A 17,653-nucleotide genomic window follows, 5' to 3' on the forward strand; every position below is an offset into this window, starting at 1 on the left:
GACAATGAAGTTTAAAGTTTTTATGAATACTTAATGCTTCAACAATAGAATTTACAGGGCAAACAACAAAATTCCCCTCTTATGTGGTGCATGTGGTGATTTTTGGTCCTCCTCGGTTGCCTTTAGATGATCTAAGAAATCATGGGTTTTGTGTATTACTTATGACATTACCTATGCCTTTTGAATAATATAAGAAAGGATTGACAGGAAATCGCGGACCTCAAAGCCCACCTGGTTTCACCACCCCTGGCCAAGATCAGGCTGTCCAGGACCCCCATCCAACCTGCCCTTGAACACCTCCAGAGATGGGGCATTCACAGCTTCTCTGGACACACTGTGCCAGGGTCTCGCCACCCACTGAGTAAAGAACTTCCTCCTAAAATCTAACCTAAATCTCCCTTCTTTTAGTTTAAAGCTATTCCTCCTTGTTCTCTCACCATCTGCTCATGTAAAATGTCAGTTCTGTTCCTGCATGTACTCCTGCTCCTATTAAGTGCTGGAAAGCCAGAAAGAGGTCTCCGTGGAGCCTTTTCTTCTCCAATGTAAACAATCCCAACTTTCTCAACCTTTTTTCAAATGAGGGATTCTTCAGCCCTCTGAGCATCCTAGTGCCTCCTCTGGGCCTGCTGCAACAGTTCCACGTTTTTCCCGAACTGGAGGCCCCAGGCCTGGATGTAGTACTCCAGTACTCCTACTCATGAGGGCAGAGAAGAAACAGACAATTCCCTCTCTCCCTGCTGGTTACCCCTCTGTTGATGCAGCCCAGGTTACTGTTGCAAGCACATACTGCCAGATCATTTTTTCATCAACCAGCACCTCCAAGTCCTTTTCCGTTGGGATTGGGCAGATGTGTAAAACACTGGATAGAACCATACAGTCAGCAAAATGGTAAGACTAGCTAACATGACAAGTTGTTAAATCACCTTCATAGAGACATTAATGGAGAAAATACATCAACTTACAGGATACAATTTAGCAATAATGACACCAATCTTGGCATTACATAGGAGAACAAAGAAGAACCACTAGAGCATCATTTGTTCTGAAATATTTCATTGAAAAATCCTGAAGATTGATTTCATTTGGCATAATGTAAATGATTCCTTACTTTTTCCCCCCTACATGTATCGCTATTTGATGTTGATAAATTACATGGTTTCATAGCTACACTGACCAAAATGAAAATGAAACGCATTAGAAACAGCATTCTAGCATACTTCTCAGCAGTTTTAAGAAGCCTGAAGAAAGAAATCAGGAAGCTGCATCAGGAGGGGAGAATCAGCACTGAGTTCTGCAGTCTGTGACAGCAACAGGGCTGAGCTGTGTCGTAGGAGGGGCAGCTCGGGGTCAGGGAAAGGGTCTGCACCGGAGGGCGGTGGGCACGGAACGGGCTGCACAGGGCAGAGGGCACGGCCCCGAGCTGCTGTAGCTCAGGGGGTGTTTGGACAGAACTCAGACATAGCGCTGGCGTTTCGGCGCTGCTATGTGGAGCCCAGGGCTGGGCGTGGTGATCCCCGTGTATCCCTTCCAACTGGGGATATTCTGTGATTTTGTCGTTATTATTAACAAATAAATGAAAACGTAAGTCTAACCATAGCAGCAGCAGCAAGTCCTCCAGGTGTGTGATTGTCAAAAGAAAAAGCAGATTACTCATTTCTGAATTTTCCTACAGTTGCACGTATTTCAAGCTGCACTCGCCCCAGACCAGACCCCAGTTCCCTCACTCCCCGAAGCTCGCATTTCGTTTTCCGTTTTGTGGAAAGATCCAGCAGCAGATTAACATTTCCGTATTTTTTTTTTTTTTTTTTTTTTGGTTGTTGTTTTTTTTCGGATTTCCGCATTTGCAGCCAGTTGGCTTACCTCCCCCGTTTCCTTTAACCAGCCGACGCCCGTGCAGCCTGGTCCCACCCTCCCGCGCTCACCGCAGCCTGCGCGGCCCGCCCAGCCCGCGCTGCCATCTTTCCCCGCCCCCGAGTGCCGCCATATTGGGTGCCGCGGCGTTCCGCACTACGGCTGCCAGCGAGCGCTCCGCGGTGCGCGCTGCGGTTCGGTCCCCCGTCGCGGCCGGTTGGCGGCGGGGAAGCCATGTTCTACAGCAGCTCGCAGCGGCGGTACTGGACCTTCCGAAGCGAGGAGGATCTGGCGCGGAGCCGGGCCGATGCCAACCGAAAATTTCGCAGCAAAGCGGTTGCCGGCGGGAAGGTGCGGGGCGGAGGGGTGGGGGACGGGGTGGGGGACGGGGTGGGGGACGGGGTGGGGGACGGGGTGGGGGACGGGGTGGGGGACGGGGTGGGGGACGGGGTGGGCTGGGCCGCCTCTGCGGGGCCGCCGAGGGGAGGGGCGGCTCGGGCCGGGCCTCTTCAGATCGGTGTGTTTCCCCCAGGTGCAGCAGGGTGACTTATTCTTGCTGGAGGCCCACGAGGAGCTGGCGATATGCAAGTACTACGAGAAGAGGCTGCTGGATTTCTGTGCCGTCTTCAAGCCAGCCATGCCACGGTCTGTGGTGGTAAGCAGAAGCGTTCCGTCGTGAGGTGTTCCCTGCTTCCTCGTGGCTCTGCCGTCCGGGAAAAGATTGGTTTCCTTAGTGGTCCTGCAGGAGTTGAGCTCGGTTGGGCCTACTTCCGTTTTGGTTTTGGTTTGGAAGGGCTTTCGGAGCCCATCCAGCTCCCCCCCCTGCTGTGGGCAGGGCTGCCCCCCCAGCTCAGGCTGCACAAGGCCCCGTCCATCCTGGACCTGAGCAGCTCCCGGTGCAGCCTCACCACCCCCTCAGGGCCAGGGCCTCACCGCTCCCTCAGTGAAAAATTTCTCCCTCTAAAGTTTCCCCAGTGACTTGAGTGCATTGAGAGGGAGGAAGGAGGACTTACAGCTGAAGCAGGGAATTGAATTGTGCTTCACTTCTAAGCGTGTTGTTCGGAAGCATCCCACCAGTAGTACCTCTTTTTGGCTGCTGTGGTGAATAACAAAATGATGAGCGTCTTGTTTGTATGCACTGTGGCTGTATCACAGTAGGCACTGTTACGTGCTGTGAACTCCATCTTTACATTTCAGAACTGAGCCCAGTAAGGTACATGTGCTGAGTCAAACTTCGCTAGTAAGAGGTTGGAAATACTTGATCTGTGCTGATGGAGTTCACATTAAATTGGAAACTTGGCACTGACGGACTGAAGTATTCCATTTTAATGTGAGATGAGATTGTAATGAAGGTATTCTAGACTGCACATTGTATTCATGAATAAACATCTAAAAATGACATAAAACTGCTATTTTGTAGGGTTTTTGCATGCATAAATGAATTAGACTTTGAATGACATGGCATTCTGTGAATTTTAGTGTGCTTGTGTATCTTGTATGCCAATAGTACGCATTCAGACTTTGTTTTATGAATTTTATTATTATTGTTTCTTAATCCACTTTTATTTCTGCATTTAACTCTTTCCTTCTCTTTTTAAAAATTAAGGGAACAGCTTGCATATATTTCAAACGTTTTTATCTCAGTAACTCAGTGATGGAGTATCATCCTCGGATAATAATGTGAGTTTTCAACACATTGTGAGTTATTGTACCGATCAGAATAATAGAAGTATTACTTTATTTGTTAAGATATGAACAAAATAGGAAAGGAAATGCAAAAAGTGTGGTCACTTTCCGTTTCCACTTGGAAAAGTTTATTATATTCTTAATATAGTACTTCAAAAACTTTTAAAATAATAATAAATCTGTGTGGAACTTTCGATAAAAGGCTGAATGCTGCATGTATTAATTGTTTGCTTTTTTTCTTTCCCCCAAACTACTCAAGGCTAACATGTGCATTTTTAGCCTGTAAAGTAGATGAGTTTAATGTGTCCAGCTCTCAGTTTGTTGGTAACCTTCGAGAAAGCCCCCTTGGGCAAGAAAAAGCTCTTGAACAGATACTGGAATATGAACTACTGCTTATTCAGCAGTTGAACTTCCATCTTATTGTGCACAATCCATACAGGCCATTTGAGGGAATTCTAATTGATTTGAAGGTAATGCCGTTTTATCTGCTATGTACTTTATATTTTAATGTAATACAAATACGGATTTTATGCTTTTGTTTCTGTGCTCATGAAGGTATAGATTCTGAAGTGATAGGCAGAAAATATCTGAAAGGAGGTGTGTGTTGTTGTGGTCTTTAAACATTTTAGGAATGAGATGGCTTGTCACTCTTCTGCTTTACAGAAAATTGTTGAATTTTGTGTGTTGAGCTCACAGACTAACAGGAATAGCTGCTTAACTTTCCCAAATATTTCTTAGACTCGGTATCCATTGCTGGAAAACCCTGAAGTTTTAAGGAAAACAGCTGATGACTTCCTCAATCGAGTGGCTCTGACAGATGCATATCTGCTCTTCACTCCCTCACAGATAGCTCTTGCTGCTATAGTATCTAGTGCTTCAAGAGCAGGAATTAATATAGAAAGGTAGTCTTTCATTTTCTTTGAAATTTTTGTTTGTGTCGTCTTTAAAATTGTTTTGCTCTAGACATTCTTGGCTAACAGAAATCTGTATCTATTTCATAGGTAGCAATCTGCTACATTCTTTAAATGTGCTTCAAAACTAAAGCAGTATTGATAATTTTTTAATCCTGAAGAGAGACTGAAGTAGAGAAGCTGGAAATGCAATAGGAAGTGAGAGTATGAAATACATAAAGAATTGTTGAAAGAAAAAAAAAAAGTTTTTAAGAGATGTCTGAGGTTGTGGGGTCAAGTAACATTATTCTGAACTGATGGCAGATAAGAATGCAGAAACTGTAAGTGCTGTACTTAAGCTTTGAATTTCCCTGGAAATAGACTAGTGTTAAGGCGCTGTTCTTCTGAATGGTCTGTCTACTTCTGCTTGCAAAGCTGTGATGAAATGCTTTGATACTGTTGCTGAAAGACATAATTTATTTTGCTTGAGGACTCAAGTGACCTTTTTCTTTAGAAATACAATTGCATCCACTGTATTTGGACTTTTATAACCACATGATACTCCATTTGAGTTTTGCATCAAGAGTGCAACCGCTGCAGTCACAAGGGCTGATAATAAAGTAAAACAATTCTGTTTAAATAACTTATTTTCCACCTGACCTGCACAAATGGCAGGTTGAGGTTAGGATAGAGTTCTAGAGGTTTGAAAATCTCTTCCTCCCACAGTGTTAGTGTTTGTATTCAAAAAGTTACAATGTAAGGAAAAAAAAACCTGCAACTGTGCACTGGCAAATAGTGGCTTCAGTTATGGGGTCAGCATAAAAATTCATTTAAAGTTGCACAAGAGTAGGTGTTATAAACTGGACAGCTCTCAGCTTACAACAATTACTGTCTTCATGGTGGCTGGTGCATCAGAAAGCTGAGAGCTGCAACTGACTGAGTTGAATGAATTGTTATTTTGCACAGACCAAGCCGTGAATTTTATCTACAAATTTTGTTTCCCAGCAAGGAAAAAAAAGTGATGTTGGCAAGGATTGCTGCTCATGTATTTTGTGGTTTTGGCTAGGTGCTGTGTGCATCTTATTTTTTTGCTTGTTTTATTTTGCTTTAAGGTGTGGAAGCACAAATGAGAAAGCAAATGCTAACGCTAAAAGTGAAATCACTCCAAATTTCATGTTTTTACTCAGAAGCCACGTAGAATATGTTCAGTATTGTCTCATTACTGAAGTGCACCTTCTAAGGAAACGTAAATTCCTTTTTCTTTAACACTGGAATGTGTTAAATACTTCTGTGATAGTGTTCCTCTGCTGTGTTCTGTTTCTTGCTAAAAGGAAGTTTGAATCTGAGAGGACGGTGCACACAGACTCTGAGCGCTTGGGATTTGTTGCCAGTGGTCGAGCTTGCTGCCAGAGGAAGCAGTTCATCTTGCAAGCTTTCCTGTCAGTTGATCTGCACGAAGAGTGCTCTTCTGTAGCTTCTGCTTTGCCTGTAGTCATACTATGCATAGTGTGATACTTCATAGAATCTTAAGTTGACTTAACTGTTAATGAAGTCTTACTGAGTTGTTTAATTCTGCAGTGCCGGTACCTTAGGTTCTTTATGTGGTTAGGAAATACTTTTGTCAAGTTCTTCGTAGAAGAATAATGCTGAAAGTGAACAACTCACTTTTTATCACTTTATAACACTCGTGCAACAGAATTGTTTTCATCAAATGGAATTGTATAGCTTTAGCAGATAGAAATTACAAATAATGCATTTTATTAAGTAATGCTAGGTGTTGCAAATTATTACAGCACTTTAAGAGTTTATTCTTTTTTGTTCTGCAGTTATTTATCAGAGTGTTTTATGCTGAAAGAAAACAGGGCATTCTTGACCAAAATACTGGAGGGCATGAAAAGTAAGTAAATATTTTAAAAAGTATATATGAAAGAAAATGTATCTCTGAAGAGGAAAAAAAACAAAGAAAAAAATCAACCCCAAACCTTTTTCACTTAAAGCTTTTGCTTTTTGAATAAAAGTGTGCTTCAAACAGTTTTCTTCACATCAAGGCCTACCAAAGATAATTAAAACATTAGCAATAGAGTGAACTTCCTACTTCCTACTTGATGGATGCTGGGGGAGAGACACTCAGTTACCTTTGATGTTAAGCAAATGAAATTAAAATAGCAGAGGACCTGATGATTCTCAAATCATGTATGTTGTAATGAATTAAGTGTTAGCAACTGATGTACTTTCAAAAGTGAGAGATCCAATTTGGGCAAACTGAGTAATGTTTCTGTGTAAGTCTTGGGTGAATAGCTTTTTTCCATTCACTGACTTGAGAGTATAGCTTTTGACAAAAGCTTGCAGGTAACTGCTTCCACCACTAGAGGATGACTTGTTAGCAAGTGATAAGTGATCTGCCAGGATTTATAACTCACTTTATTTTGTAGCCATAAAGGTAGTTCAAAAGATGCTTAGGTTTGGTTATGCAAAACAAAGAAAGTACATTATGTGAAACACCAAGAGTGGTAGCATGGTTTGGTTTTGTTAGGACAGTGGAAGTATGGTGCACTGATTATTTATTACCTTTTTTAATTGAACGGCAGGATTGGAGTATGGAATTATATGTGATCACTTCTCTTAATATTCTAAGCTAATGCATGTATTTAGAATAGGAGAGTATTAGTATTTAAAAATAAAAATCTGGCCCATTGAGTAAGCCGATTTCAGTAGTGAGTACAAGTCACCAAGGTCTGCAATTCAACTTGAATTTATAAAGCTTGAGGTGTTTTCCCCTCTCTCTCTTGCTGAGCAAAAAAAAAAAAAAAAAAAAAAAAAAAAAAAACCAACCCCAAAACAGAACAAAAAAACAGACTCATTTGATCTTCTGGTTTCTGTTAGTAAAATGCAGAGGGAACTTTGGGATCACATAACTTTCACTTGCAGTCCTGTGGAAGATAGCTTTACCCTATAGGCTGCTGTTCTGCAAATGCAGGATGACAGGCAGAACATTTTGAAGCAGTGGAGGTGCTAAGTCTGTGAATAATTTGTTTTACATAGAAGTGGTGGTAGAGGAGGTCGTGTTTCCTCTGTAGCAGTTAGAAGTTTGATTTTCTTTCTCACAAGACAAACTTTATTAAGAGTAAGGTTCCGTGCTGAATACAAAAATTGCCTATTTTGAAACTTGCTAGCAGAGCAATGTGAATTCTGTAATTTCCTTTGAAATCCAAACCTGTGATGCTGACAGCCAGTTTCTGTGTAGTTCTCAGTGCTGGTGTATCTTGATGTTATTTAGAATTAAACCACTATGGTAAGATGATAGTCAAGTCATATGTATGTAATCTTGGATTCTCCTAAGTTGGAATGCTCTGTTAGATGGGAAGTTTCATAAGCAAATGTTTTGTGAGCTGGAGAAGTTAGTACCTGGAACACCTAACGCTGGCTTTGAAAAAATGCAAGGATTTTATTTGGAAAGCTTTCTGTTTCAGCTGCTGTAATACTTGCCTTACAGCTTGTTGAAGTCTATTTTAGAAAACAAGTAACAGTATTTTCAAAACCTAGCAGAAGTTTGAAAGGTGAAACAATATTTGAAGGTTAGATACAAGGGATAAGCCATGAAAGTAGCCACACTACTGATTGATACTGAGCTTGTGTAGTTCACTTTGTGAAATAGGAGTTACCTAATTTGCTTAGAGATATGTTGTTGCCACCACAGGCATGAAAAATCTTATAAAGAAGTACGAACTGCCAAGACCTGAAGAGGTTGCAGCTCTAAAACAGAAGTTAGAGAAGTGTCACAGCCTGGAGCTTTCACTTAGCACTAACATGTAAGTAGATACTGCTCTGTAATGTATTATCCCTCTTTTTCTTTTTTTTAATGCGGTGGGAACATTACTTAATGCTGGTCTTGCAGTGAATGAAAATGAAAACATGTCAACATATTGTAAGAGTGTCAGTTCAGATTCTTGGTTCTCAGGATCAGGTAGTTAAACAATGCTTAAATACGTTCTATGCAGATTTGCATTGCAGGCCCTAGTGGTGCTTATTTTTTAACACAAAACTGGAATCCTGAGTGGCTTCTAAATATGATCTCATGTCTTGAGAATCATGGTCTTCAGAATTATGTGAATTCTGTAAGGAGTTAATGCTTTCTTAAGAATGATGTTGCAGGTAAAGGACTTGCTAACATTTTCTATCTGCCCTTTTCATTTTAGTACCCACTGTGAACTTCTAGTAGGCTGCTATTTTTGAATTTTGATAGCTTTTTTTTTTTTTTTTAATGTGACAGATTTGTTCATAAACTAACCTAAAATACTGTACCAGATAATGAGTCTGACTCTAAAACTTGTTTTTTCCTATTTGGGGCTTAGGAAGAAGAGGAAAATTGGTGAAGATGATGAATATAACTCAAAAAAGCCTAAAATGGATGAGGTCAGTTAATGTACAAGACATTACTTTTCCACTCAGTAGTAACTGGCAAAACCCGCACATTGTTGAGACAAACTTCTGCCTCTCACATTACAAAAGTTGCTCAGAATATTTTTAAAGTTTTTTAAACATCTAGTGTAAATCTCCCTTCTTTTATTTGTAAACCATTTCCCCTTGTTCTGTCACTACCAGACCACTTAAAGTCTGTCTCCCTCATGATTATAAGCTAATTATGATTACATTACTGTAATAATTAAAGTACTCGAAGGCCATGATGAGGTCTCCCCAGTGTCATCTTTTCTCTAGGCTGGACTTGCCTAGCTCTTCAGCCTGTCTTCGTAGGAGAGGTGCTCCAGCCTTTCTTGTGCTCAGTTTCCCAGGCCTGGACGTGTGGTACTCCAGATGAGTAGTCCATTCCAGTGGCCTTCTGTGGTGGGAGTGATGTTATGAGTAGATGAAGGGCAACTGGTGTCCTCTACCTGCACTTCTGGAAAGTCTGACATCATCCCACAGTTCATTCTTATTTCTAAATTGGAAAGATACAGATTTGAAGGGTGGATTTTTGGATGGATAATGAACTTGTTGAAGGCTCTTTCAGGGTACATTTAGATCTGCGAGATGGGATGTCTGAGGAGCAGATGCAAGCAAACTGCACTTAGAGCAGCACAGAGGGTTATAGGTTTTATTCGACATGCACAGACTCATACACACAGGCATCCATTTTAGATAATGCCCATAAGCAGGAAGCAGAAACTCCCTAAGCAAGTGTACTCACTATACTTGCTGACCCTTGAGAGATGGCAAAGCGCTGAAAGGAGAGAGAAGGAACATGCTGGTGGTACACTCAATAGGTGGTGCCAGCCAGGCATCCCCTGTTTCAAGGTGCACTTCTCTCTCCCCTGCTGCATCCTCTCTGCTGCTTTTAATTCTCCTCAGGCTCTGCAGGGCTTTTTTTCCACCTGCACACTGTACCTGTGTGGCCAGTGCGTGATGCAGAGCCCAAGTGGAATACCTGCTTGCAAAACAGTTACAAGTGTGGCATGCTCTTGTTTTTTGCTCTTGGAAATGCACAGCTTATGGTGGTGACTGTGTTAAAAAGTAGTGTTTCTCTATCAAACAGCATTATTGTGTGCTCTTTGTATCTTTTGTAGTTTCCATGGAAATAAATGGGAGGCATTATTTTCAGAGCTGTCCATATGCATTTGGTGTAGGACTTGAAAAAATTTGTATTTCTGTTTGGAGCCTGGTCTTACATATTAGGTAGGAATGACAGTGTTTCTTGCTGGTTGTCAGGAGCAAGAAGGTTGTCAGTATGCAAGAAAGGTATTGTCAATCATTAATGTGCTTCTTTTGCACCAGCATTTGACAGAAGGGCATCCCTCAAGAAGATAAAGCATGTGTTTTAAAATCAGTTTAAACTTGCTGTTTAAGTCATTTACTTGCAATAGGCACAGTGTAGAGATTAGTGTGAAGTTGGTTGTATTACTTGAACTCTCTTTAAGTAACATGTATATAAAAGATATTACTATACGCAGCACTATCATGTACACAGTTTTGTATTGCTTTGTCACCTTACTGTAAAATGACACTTGTTTTCCTTTCCTTAGGAAGAATGGACTGATGAAGACCTTGGGGACTTGTGAAGCCTATTCCTTTGCTTACTGTTCTGTGGCACATGTGAACCTGCTTATTGAAGGTTCTGTAGACTGAAGCAGGAGGTATTTTTTTACATCGCTTTTTAATTTCTTTGCAATAAAAACTTTTATTTTAAATTTTAGTTAATTGTAGCTCTGTTTTAAAACATCTCACCATCCAAGGTCAGTAAGAAGTATTCAAGTTTTGGTTTAGCAGCACCTTCAGATGCAACTTAAGAATTGGCTTACAGCACAGCAGTACCTAATGTCAATTCTGGCATTTAGCAAAGTGATTAAATACATGGACAACACAGATCTGCTAATAAATCCTTAAGTACTTAAGAGCAAGATGTGCTGCTGTCCTCTGCCCAGGTTTGCCAGTGAAACTGCTAGAAGAATATAACCTTGGTCATAACATTTTTTTTGCATTTGAGAAGCTCTTCTCAAGTGTTCTAGATTTATTTTCATCATTGCTTTTTTTTCATTATTATTATTTTATATAAGCAGATGCAAATTTGTTCTTCAGAGTTGTTTTATTTTTTTGTTGTGTTATACTGATGATACCCAGCCAAGCACATTATAGAAATGACCTATTCTAGACAGTATGCTTTTCATAAGTCATTATTAACAGTGGCAAAGCTGCTTTTCTTCCTTGACTGCTCAGCCTATCATAGCTTCACCTCAGGAGGCCTTACCATTTACATAGTACCTAGCAGCTAAGGGAAGAGTGATTTAACTGAAACACCTTTTAATGGGCCATCCTTAATATGTTCTGAACTAGCTGTAACTTGCTAGCAGAGCATTAAAAAAAGGAAAGTTATAAACTGGCCCTGTGATTTCTGTATTTTAATTAATTACCTTGCTGTGTTACATAAGCAGGCAAGCCTGGTAGCAAAGAAAACAGTACTGTTACTTCATTTTTTCTATGAGCTGCAGTTTAAAATGGACTTGACCAGACCGTACTGTGTTCTGAGACTTGTGCTCCTGACCCTTTGCCAGCTTTGTTGCCCTTTCTTGGGCATACTCATTGCCTCAGTGTCTTTCTTGTAGTGAGGGGTCCAAAACTCAAGAACACAGTACTTGAGTTGAAGCCTCATCAGTGCTAAGTATGGGTAATAATCACCTCCTGCTAGCTACAATCCTGCTAGCTACAATTTCTGATACAAGTCAGGATGCTGCTGGCCTTTTTGGCTGTCTGGGCACTGCTGGCTTGCATTCAGCTGGCTGTCAGCACTCCCAGATTCTTTTCCGCTCTACAGTTTTCCAGCCACTCTGCCCTAAGCCTGTGGCTTTGTATGGGGCTGTTGTGACCAAAGCAATAGTTGGTCTTGTTGAACCTCTTAGAGCTGGCCACAGCCCACCAATCCAGCCTGTCCACATTGCTACAGAGGGACTTCCTACTCCACTCCTACTTGGTGATATCTGCAAACATATGAAGGATGCACTCAGTCCCTCATTCAGGTCATCAATCACAGAATCACAGAACTGTGGGGATTGGAAGGGACCTCCAGAGATCATCGAGTCCAACCCCCCCTGCCAAAGCAGGTTCCCTACAGCAGGTCGCACAGGTCGGCATCCAGGCAGGTCTTGAATATCTCCAGAGAAGGAGACTCCACCACCTCCCTGGGCAGCCTGTTCCAGTGCTCCGTCACCTCACTGTAAAGAAGTTCTTGCGCATGTTTGTGCAGAACTTCCTATGCTCCAGTTTCTGGCCGTTTCCCCTTGTCCTGTCTCCACTCACCACTGAAAAGAGTCCGGCCTCGCCATTCTGCCCCCCACACCTTAGATATTTATAGACCTGGATCAGGTCCCCTCTCAGTCTCCTTTTCTCAAGGCTGAACAGACCCATTTCACTCAGCCTTTCCTCATAGGAGAGATGCTCCAGGTCCTTCCCCATCTTTGTGGCCCTCCGCTGGACTCTCTCCAAGAGATCCCTGTCTTTTTTGTACTGGGGAGCCCAGAACTGGACGCAGTGCTCCAGATGAGGTCTTACCAGGGCAGAGCGGGAGGATCACCTCCCTCGACCTGCTGGCCACGCTCTTTTTAATGCATCCCAGAATGCCATTGGCCCTCTTGGCCACAAGGGCACACTGCTGGCTCATCTCAATAAAGATTTTAAACAGGACAGGCCCCAGTTCTGATCCCTGGGAAGCATCACTTGTGACCGGTCTCTAACTGGATTTAATTCCATTCACCATTGCTCTCTGGGCCCAGCCATCCAGCCAGTTCTGTGTAAGGCTCAGGATGTATCTGTCCAAGACACGGGCTGTCAGCTTCTCCAGGAGAATACTGCAGGAGACAGCATCAAAGGCTTTGCTGAAGTCTGGGTAGACCACATCAACAGCCTTTCCCTTATTCACCAGATGGGTCATTCAGTTATAGAAGGTGATCAGGTTTGACAAGCAGAACCTGCCTTTCATGAAGCCATGGGAGCTGGGCCTAATCCCCAGTTGTCCACACATGCTGTATGATGGCACTCAAGATTGCCTGCTCTGAGGTAAGGCTGGCAGGCAGCTGGAAAGCAATTGGAGATTTTGAGAACATGTAAGGAAGTGTCACAGCAGAGACTCAGATGAAGTCCTTTCACATTAGAGTGAAAGTAAAAGCAAAATGCTCAACAGACGGGAAATGCTGTGTAATACCTTAACAGCTGCATTTGTATTACACAAGAATTATTTATGTGATTATCTCATTAGTCTTGTCAGTGACTCTCAGCATCCTTTTACTCCTTATCAGATCAGTCCCAAGAGTTGCTGTGAATGAGGAATGTAGAAACACACTCTGAGCACCCACAAAGATACATACTGAATATTTTTCCCCTCCCTTACTCAAACTTCTAGCTTCTGTGTGTTACACTGCATACCAGTATGGTAGTACTGTTCTGCGGATTCATAGTAAACACTAAAGTGATGCCACAAAACTAAAGGGACAGCGGGTACACTGTAAAGTACAAAGTATAATCGTGTGTGCAGACAGGAGAAAAAAAATCCCACAGCAGCCAAAGTTAGCCAGTTTTCATGGAGTTGATCTGCAGCTTGATTTATTTCCAAAACTTACTTTTCATGTATAAAAATAAGATTCACGGTAGACTTACAGTACACAAGAGACCAACCAATACATATTTTATAAAATGGTTTAATGAATGCATGCATGTCTGATACAATGATCAATAAATTTACTGAATTCAAATTATTTACTGTTGTAAACATTTTACAAAAGCATTGTGATTTATCTGGATATACAGTCCTTGATGGAAGAACTATTTCAGACTGAATCAGTGGCACATCAAAAAATAAAGCTGATGAGATCCATTCTGCATATTCTCTTTCAACATGATTCCAGCAAGAGAAACAGTATGGTATAAAAGTGTACAGTAAAGATTGTTTCTACCATAACATCAAATTCTGAAAACTGTAAATACAAGTTAAAGTGGTTGAAACAGTCAGAAGTCATAATTATTGTAACCAGTCAGAAATTACAGTAAGAAATGTTATCCAGTTATATGTAGCTGTCAAGACAAAACATTTCTTTCCTTGTCAGTTGATATATTTTCCAACAAGACAGCAAACTTTGGCAATTAGAGGTGTTGAAAGTAATTTTCAAAGTTCAAGACAGTCACAGCATTTTCTTTGCAGAAGGTGAATTGTACACCAAGGCTCAGAGGTTGTGAAAACTCTTTCCAAGTGGAAAAAAAGTGCAAACATCCTGCACAGATAGCTTAAAAAGCTGCTGGTACAATCATTCACCAACAGAATCTTTGTTTTCTTTTTGCATAGTTCACACATCACTGGGAATGTGACAGGGTGTGCTATTTTTGGCAAGAGCAAGAAGAAAGTGATACTGGTGTGAGTTGCCATGTCGGGCATGCTGGATCCATGCAGAATTCAGGTACAGGGCTGCTACCTGATGTTATTAGACACTGAATACTGATTCTGTTTTTGTTGAAGCAGTTCTGTAATAGCCAACAGCTTCTTAAGAACATGCTGTAGAAAAAGAATTGGTACAACAAGACATTATTAGCAACTAGAAAAAAAGTCTTGATATGCATTTTCAACAGCACCAATTCCCTAATAATAAGACATTATTTATTTCAAAAAAGGAACTTGAAAACAACACTGTGAAATTTAATCATTGTGTGCACTGATCTTATTACTTTCTGGTTTACCAGAGGCTAAGAAAATGTACTGCCAACATACTGTTGGATATTCAGACTATTTTCTTTCTTGCACCCACTATGGTAGAACTGTTTTTAACTAAAATAGGGTGACCATGAATCATTAGGGCTACGATGGAAAAAAAGAGAAAAAACACAAGGGAATTTTGCCAAAGAAGAAACCCATGAGAATAAATTTGTCCTTTGATGTAGAAAGTTAATTTTTTGCATGACACAAACAGAACTACACATCTTTCATCATCTTGTATATTAGATTTTTCTAAACATCTACTTAGATTTTTTTTTTAAACTTATAGTATTCCATGAGAGGGTTTGTGAATGAAACAATACTCGTTTGTACAAGCACATGAATTTAGTACTGAAAGCTTCTTCTGGGCTGCCTTGCCAGCCCTGCCATTGTTCTTCTGCTGTTCATCAGGAGTACCAGTTGCAGTGACTGAATTATGAGCATGACAGATTTTTTTCTCACTACTAAACTGCTGGGTTGCCCTTATTAACCTGGATTAGATTGGAGCTGCTGCTAATAGAAAAGATCATTTCAATATTCCTTGTGCTTTTTTTCCTGCCAACATAATAAAGTTGAATAAAAACATGTTGTCAGGCTGTCCAAAATCATCACGCAAGTTCTTTCCTCTAGTCTGGAAAAAAAATGTACTGCTGAAATACACATTATTTGAGTAGAAGGCCTCATCTGCTTCCAGAAGAATCCGCCATACAGATTTAGGAATTTAAGTTAAGGCCTTGAAAATAATTTTTTTAAAAAGGTAATTATGAGAGAGTATTTAGAAGCAGTGGAATTAATTATCAATCTCCAAATCTTCACCTACAGCAGCTGTCCCTGCCCTGAAAAACAAAAAAGAGCCATTTCCTGCATAGCACCACATACTAAACATTACTTGTGCAGTAACAAGAAATCCTTACTTGAGGTTCACTGTAATTAATAGACGAAAAGGAGGTGTATTACTAAATACATTATCTCTAAAGTCTACAGAAGTAATTTGAAGTTATTCCTTTTTATGTTTTATGAAGCTATTTGTTACAAATTAGTCTGTAGGTTTAGCTACTTACAGTAGCCCTGCTTAACAGCTGGCAGACTAATAATGGTTCACAGTGGGTTCGATAGAAAAGTTTGCCATGTTTATCGATGTACTAGAAAACTGGGAAGGCAGCAATAGAAAGCTAAGGAAAGCAAATTCCATCCAGCTGAAAACAGTAAGACCATTAAACCAAAAATCTAGAGAACCTGTCATGAATTTTGTGGACTTAAGTCTTCCTCTAGAAATTAAGAATTTTCACCATAACTGTGAAAAAACATCCTTGTTTTTATTTGCATGAAGAAGCAGCTCACAACTATGGGCTGTTTGGCCTTTATAGCTAATGAAGTCCTGGTGATCAGCACATTTTGAGATGTTTACCAGGTATAATGCTCTTCAGAAGTACTACAAAAGAATCCCAACATTGCAGAATAACTTGAGATATGCTGTTTGTACCTCTGATTTGACTGTTAAGCTTTCTAACTTACCTGCATTACACCTCTCTCATTACTGAGTGTCCGAAGTTCATCTGAGTGTGCCACGCAGATCTCATGCAGGGCTGCCAGATCACGAGATAGGTCAGTTCGAGAGTGCTCTGTAGTGTCTGGAAGCTCAGGGACATTCTTCAAGAAAAGCAATGAGAGCAGATTCAAGGGTGGTGAATACTTGGATATACAGGAAATTATGCTACTGCTGTACAGATGGGTCAATTCGGTTGTTTTACACTGCAAAGTAGTATGGCAGTGTTAAGTCTCCTGAGCTAATTCTTCTACCCATGTTTTCTGTTTCTTCCTCTCCAATATAAGCAATTTCTATTCCTGCTAGAATAGCTCAATAAAAAAAATCTCGTTTTGCTACACTACCACTAAGTGAAGAAAACTATTAAGGATAAAGACTCAACCTCCCAGTAAATAAGGAGATAATCCATCTATTATGTGCCCTTTTCAATTTAAATAAAAGAACATCAGCAGCAAAAAATAGAACAAAGTCTGTAATATCAAGTAACAGACTTGTTAAACCAATCATAAAACAGTAACACTGTAATTAAAACAGATTAATCCAACTGTTATTCTCAAACCAGTTGTTATGACCTCATACAAACTAATTTAAAGAAAACTGACACATAATTTCATACAGAAACTAAAGTTGAACCAGAAGAGGTGACATACAGCAACCTACTGAGTGCCAGAAAAGAATATTCATTTTTGAATCTAATCAAAACATTCTAGGACATCCTTTAAGTCACTTTAAATGAATCAGTTCAGGAGGGTAGGCACATATCCTTCATCTTCATTTATAAAATAAATATTTGTTTCAAAAGATCTACTCAGGAGCATCTAATTCCTTTTACAGCTGTCCTACACAAAACAGAGTTTTGTAATAGAGCAGTTCTTGTTCTAGACTGCAATATCTAGTGTGCTAGCAGACATCTGGAAATGGTAACTGAAATGCAGCATATTGTTTGAAGAGAAATTTAAATCTTCGGTAAAAGCTCTGCAACAGATTATAGGCAGGAATTTTTTGGTTTAAGATACATTTGTAAAGGTTTTGGCCAAAGTATATAATTCTTACGTAGATATTTTAGCTTCTCACTTCTATAGAGGTGCTAACTGAATAAAGTCTAATGACATCTGATGGTTTTAGTTTTGTGTGACGGGACACTGATCTGCAGGTTTTAAAGATGCAGAAGACAAATTTTATTCAGTAACAAGCATTAAAAATCATCTAAGAGCTGATATGTTTTTGAGCTAGTTCATAAAAAGGGTAAAGAAATTTTCATTTATGGTGTAGCATGTAACTTCCAATGAAGAATTCTTTAATCACTTACCCCAAGTTCATCTAAGAACATGATCATGCGGTGTTTGTTGCTCTTGATGAACGGATTTACCCCTTCCATATATGGCTCCTAGTAATTTTTAAAAGTCTTCATTAAATTATTCATACATTCATTGCATGTATTCACAAAAATACATA

At 40.4% G+C, this 17,653-nt stretch overlaps 2 protein-coding genes across 4 annotated transcripts in view; one reads left to right on the forward strand and one right to left on the reverse strand.

The window, feature by feature from the left end:
* Positions 1-1,949: 1,949 nt before the first annotated feature.
* Positions 1,950-10,614, forward strand: CCNH (cyclin H). 3 transcript variants are annotated; one of them, XM_048932036.1, is made up of 9 exons: positions 1,950-2,202; positions 2,384-2,506; positions 3,458-3,531; positions 3,797-4,007; positions 4,276-4,439; positions 6,254-6,324; positions 8,125-8,236; positions 8,780-8,840; positions 10,449-10,614. In XM_048932036.1, the coding sequence occupies exons 1-9, from the start codon at positions 2,086-2,088 to the stop codon at positions 10,545-10,547; spliced, it is 1,032 nt and encodes a 343-aa protein (XP_048787993.1). In that variant the 5' UTR covers positions 1,950-2,085; the 3' UTR covers positions 10,548-10,614. The 3 variants fall into 3 exon arrangements, with proteins under 3 accessions (XP_048787993.1, XP_048787994.1, XP_048787995.1); XM_048932037.1 differs by having other exon boundaries at positions 1,951-2,202; positions 10,445-10,614; XM_048932038.1 differs by having other exon boundaries at positions 2,092-2,202; positions 2,384-2,496.
* A 2,972-nt stretch (positions 10,615-13,586) lies between these two features.
* The window catches only part of RASA1 (RAS p21 protein activator 1), a 60,623-nt gene continuing 56,556 nt past the window's right edge, over positions 13,587-17,653 (reverse strand). Inside the window, exons 23-25 of the mRNA XM_048932029.1 lie at positions 17,508-17,585; positions 16,168-16,302; positions 13,587-14,454 (exon numbers count right to left, since the gene is read on the reverse strand). Of these exons, the coding sequence (XP_048787986.1) occupies positions 14,371-14,454; positions 16,168-16,302; positions 17,508-17,585 (297 nt within the window). The 3' untranslated portion in view covers positions 13,587-14,370. The remainder of the gene's footprint in view (positions 14,455-16,167; positions 16,303-17,507; positions 17,586-17,653) is intronic.

This window comes from Lagopus muta, chromosome Z (assembly GCF_023343835.1).
Source record: "Lagopus muta isolate bLagMut1 chromosome Z, bLagMut1 primary, whole genome shotgun sequence".
Taxonomy (NCBI): Eukaryota; Metazoa; Chordata; class Aves; order Galliformes; family Phasianidae; genus Lagopus; species Lagopus muta.

Excerpts from the sequence above, each read along its gene's own strand:
- CCNH (XM_048932036.1), top strand. The coding sequence starts at position 2,086 with ATGTTCTACAGCAGCTCGCAGCGGCGGTACTGGACCTTCCGAAGCGAG. Across the intron at positions 2,203-2,383 it reads AAGCGGTTGCCGGCGGGAAG|GTGCAGCAGGGTGACTTATT; the intron begins GTGCGGGGCGGA and ends TGTTTCCCCCAG. Across the intron at positions 4,008-4,275 it reads GAATTCTAATTGATTTGAAG|ACTCGGTATCCATTGCTGGA; the intron begins GTAATGCCGTTT and ends AATATTTCTTAG.